General features: G+C 37.7%; 1 protein-coding gene across 1 annotated transcript in view; it reads left to right on the top strand.

Annotated features, from left to right (window-relative positions):
* The window catches only part of MIEF1 (mitochondrial elongation factor 1), a 5,170-nt gene extending 1,830 nt beyond the window's left edge, over positions 1 to 3,340 (top strand). Inside the window, exons 2-5 of the mRNA XM_015816717.1 lie at positions 263 to 411; positions 831 to 1,011; positions 1,298 to 1,560; positions 2,144 to 3,340. Coding sequence (XP_015672203.1) covers positions 268 to 411; positions 831 to 1,011; positions 1,298 to 1,560; positions 2,144 to 2,950 — 1,395 coding nt within the window. The 5' untranslated portion in view covers positions 263 to 267 and the 3' untranslated portion in view covers positions 2,951 to 3,340. The remainder of the gene's footprint in view (positions 1 to 262; positions 412 to 830; positions 1,012 to 1,297; positions 1,561 to 2,143) is intronic.
* The last annotated feature ends 1,276 nt before the right edge of the window (positions 3,341 to 4,616 follow it).

Here is a 4,616-nt window from a genome sequence, read left to right as displayed (position 1 = left end):
TTTTCTACATAAAGTCTGCATTTTAATTTTATGGAAAGTGAAATTTTTAGTATTGATTAGAGTTTGGCTTTAGTTATTGATTTATATTGTGTTAACTAGCATTGGGATTATGGTTTTTAAAATTAGAATTACAAAACATGTTTTAAGGTGATATATTTAAAATAAACTTAGCTTCAAATAATTAATCTTAGTAAAAGTCCATGGCATTAAAACCAAATAAGCACTGAATGACAATTACACTGTTTGTTTTTTCCCCATGTAGGAATAATGGCAGGCTCTGGAGAGCGCAAAGGAAAGAAGGATGACAATGGAATTGGCACGGCTATTGATTTTGTGTTGTCAAATGCTCGACTTGTACTGGGAGTGGGAGGTGCTGCTATGCTGGGGATTGCTACCTTGGCTGTCAAACGGGTAAGAAATGTTTGTGTCAGAAGCATTACAATTAAAATAAGGCATACTGTATGACGGCGGCTCCCAACTTTTTTTATATCCCGCACCCCTAGAATGCTTCTGATATATTCTCGCACCCCTTGCAAAAGTTCAAAATAACGGCAATGAATTATGCATATACACTATAATTTTGAAAACTCAAGTTTTCGCACCCCCTGGAATATCATCTTGCACCCCCAGGGGGCGCGAGCACCCTTGGTTGGGAACCCCTGCTATATGACATAACATTTAAAATACAAAATACAAGATTAAAAGAAAGAAACAATATAGTTGGTAAAGAAATACCTAGATTTATTGTGGTTGGGAAAAATGCAGTAGGGAATAGAGAAATTAAGTCTTATTAGGTTATATGGTCAATGTTCTACTTTCACTCTCTGCAGATGTATGACAGAGCAATTAGTGCTCCAGCCAGCCCCACCCATTTAAGCCAGTCAGGAAAGAGAAGCTGGGAGGAACCAAGCTGGCTTGGGTCATCATCACGATTACTGAACCAAGACATGAAGACAAATCTTAGCCGTTCTCTGCAGACTCTGCCTACAGATGCTTCAGATTTTGAAATAGGTGAGTAATAATCTAAAGAAAGAATATATACATTGTATTGACTATATGCTATATTTAATGTATTCAGAATGGCTTTGTAGTTCATTGATGTTAACAACAAAGGATGTCTGCTTCTTGATTGTCCCATGAATTTTCTTTCCCCCTTAAACCTTATCCTAAAGCTATTTTGTTTGTTAAAAAATACATGTTCAGAACAGAATAATTTTAGTTCAGGCAATTTATACAAGCAATTTGCAGTGAAATATCTGGCTCTTTTTGAGTTTTTTCTGTTGTATTACCTGAACAGATTCAGTCAAACCTATAAAGCATAAATCACCTGCTAAGAGAAGCCAGGTGGAATTGAAGAAATCCCGCCTTCGGATGTCCTTGCAAGAAAAACTGTTTGCTTATTATCGGAGAAAGGTGGCTATCTCTGTAGAAGAACAGACCAAAGCCAAGCAAGCTGCTGTGGATATCTGTGCCGAATTACGCAGTTTCCTCCGTACCAAATTGCCAGACATGCCTCTCCGTGAGATGTATCTGAGTGGTAGCCTCTGTGATGATTTACAGGTAAACTGAATGGGTGAAAAGTTTAAAATATTCTTCAGCAAGAATAATATTGGTAGAGAAGTTTATCCTACTAACATATTCTCAGGGTTATGTTTAGATTTTTTTTGTGTCTAATCTGATCTTGTGTAAGAACAAGATCCCCTTTTTGGGCCAATATCCACATTTCTGTATTCTGTGTCTTTTCTACATCTATTCAGTGAAATATATTTCCAAATTGTTTACTCAGTATAGTATAGTATTTTTAGCCTAGCATTTGGTGTCCATATGTGCTAGTTTTCTATTGTAATTCAAAATAATTCCTATTTATCTTGTAAGTTTGTTGTAGCTGCCTCTATGACTTCAGTATAGCTAAAGAGGATATTGTATTGATCATCACTGATAATGCAACTGAAATGTTCTTAGTATTCCCAGCCTTCCTTCTGGCCTAGCTTTTCCCAAATTGGTGGCCACATTAGTTGGATTATATCCTTTAATTATGAGAATTCAAACCCAAACATTTGGAGGGTGGCAAGTAAGCTAGCTGATAATTGATAGGACCAGTCCTCAGATGTTTAATGCTCTCTTTATTTCTCTTTGTTGCTAGGTTGTGACAGCTGATCACATCCAACTTATTGTTCCTCTTGTGCTAGAACAGAATTTATGGTCATGCATTCCAGGTGAAGAAACCATTATGAACATCCCTGGCTTCTGCCTAGTACGTCGGGAAAACCCAGAATATTTTCCTCGTGGTAGCAGTTATTGGGACCGCTGTGTAGTGGGGAGTTACCTCTCACCCAAGACTGTATGTTGTACCTTTGAGAAAGTAGTGGCTGGCTCCATCAACTGGCCAGCAATTGGATCCTTCCTAGATTATGTGATCCGTCCAGTTGCACCCTTAGAATCTCTAACTTTGGAGGTCCAGTATGAACGGGATCGGCACCTTCTAATAGACTTTTTACCATCTGTGACACTAGGTGATTCTGTATTGGTAGCCAAGCCACACCGACTGGCCCAATATGATAATCTATGGCGACTCAGCCTTCGGCCAGCAGAGACAGCTCGCCTGCGGGCCTTGGACCAAGATGACTCTGGTTGCCGTTCTTTGTGCCTCAAGATCCTCAAGGCTGTATGTAAACTGAACCGAGTTCTGTGTTGTCTTTCTGCCAGCCAGCTTACCAATGTAATTTTACACCTGACCCAAGAAGAAACTGATTGGTCACAAAATGCAATAGCTGACCGTTTTCTTCAGGCATTGAGAAAACTAATTGGCTATTTGGAAGAAGGAATTCTTCCGAGTGTTTTAAATCCCAAGGTGAACTTGTTTTCAGAGCTTACTACTGAAGAAGTAGATGAGTTAGGCTATACTCTGTACTGTTCACTTTCAGAACCAGAACTCCTGCTGCAAATGTAATCGCTGCCTTAAGTGTGAGTTAGTGTTAGAACTACTTGCCATGACAATTTGTCTTCTGAGTGAATTATGCACATCTTGCCCTGGTTATTTTGCAAATCTGCCTTTGTATTTTTACTGTTATTAAATAGGAGGGGGGGCATTAGATTCTTGGTGCTACCAGTCTAGTTCCACTACACTCAAGGAACTGGAGGAAGAAGCAACTTTGAAGATCTGCTCAATTTGCTATAAAGTTCTTATTGATGTACCTGCTGATGGAGTCCCAACATATGCTGTATTTCTTGTAATACTTTGTATTTTGCTGCAATGAAAATTCTTATCTCCTATTTCAAAAGTGTAAAATTGCCACTAACAATTTTAAGAACCCCCAAAGTATAATAAGCTTTGTTCCTATTGATTGGTGATTATTTTTTCCCTTTTTATTACAAAAGTGCTTGACAGAAAAGCTTCAAGAAAAGTATTTGTAGCAGGATATATATTTGTGAGTTCTGTACATTGATTGTATTATATTGTCTAAATTTAAGCATGTTACTTAAATTTATGTGACACTCAGAGTGATGATAACCCCATATTTTTAAATCTGAGTGCATATTGTCTAGGACTTGCTACTTTGCCCGATTGGAGTCCTTCACTGCACATGCATATGCATATAAGGTCCTCAGTACACTCTTGGTTGAAAAACTGGTAGCAGATTGCTAATTGATGCAGAGGAATGTAAGAAGACAAATTTCATATTCACTGCTTTTGAAATTATTTGTCCATGTGTTAATTGTTTGAGAAATTAGGGAATATCATTAAGGCACAGAGCAGGACACTTGAAATAAAGATTCTTGAATAAGTGCTATGGCACTTCTAAAAATTTTGTGCCTTAAATCATACAAAGGGTAGCTGAGAGGTGACTGTATGCAAAACTGAAGAAGGCAAAGGTGCTTTGGTTGGCATAACTTTATTTGCTGTACTTGTTATTGATGGTGAGAAATGCCCAGTCTGATTTTGAAGCACCTTTGCCCTCTTCAATTCTGAATATTGCATACCATTAGTGCTTGAACTTCAAATCATTGGCTAGCTGGTGAACATATGGATACTGATGTATACTTCCTGACGGTTTTATCTATAAACTATTGGGCACAGGCAATTAGAGAAAATGACACTACTGGAGGAAAGCAAAATAGTTTTAAGTGAAATATATATATTATGCCGTTTATATATTTAAAGGAGATGGCATATACTATATATTTAACAGTTTGATCCAGTTATATTCAAGAAAGTATCAGCACTTTTTCTCCTATGTGGTCTTCCATACATAATTTATATAACCCTCTTCTTCATCTCTATGCATTCTCTAAAACGATATAACATGTAGGGAGGAGCTGCAATAGCTGTATCTCCTGCTTTGCAGATACAAGCATGTCATGGTGAATGTGTAATCTTTTGGGAATATATGGTTTGTTAATGCTGCTATCATCTGATACTACTTCCATCTTCCCCCAAGAAAAAAAAATAGGAGGTACTCTAAGAGATGAAACTGTCAAACCTGCATAACAAGTATTACTACTGTAATACATAGGTAATTCTGAGGGTTGCCTTGTTTCAAATATCCGCCCTCAACATTAAAGGGCAGAGTGGATGAGATAATCTGCAGGTCTTGGGAGTTGAACATAAATCTTCC

The sequence above is a fragment of the Protobothrops mucrosquamatus genome, unplaced genomic scaffold (assembly GCF_001527695.2).
Source record: "Protobothrops mucrosquamatus isolate PMUCROS unplaced genomic scaffold, P.Mucros_1.0 scaffold486, whole genome shotgun sequence".
In the NCBI taxonomy this organism is placed as follows: Eukaryota; Metazoa; Chordata; class Lepidosauria; order Squamata; family Viperidae; genus Protobothrops; species Protobothrops mucrosquamatus.
This window is presented reverse-complemented; position numbering and strand designations above follow the sequence as displayed.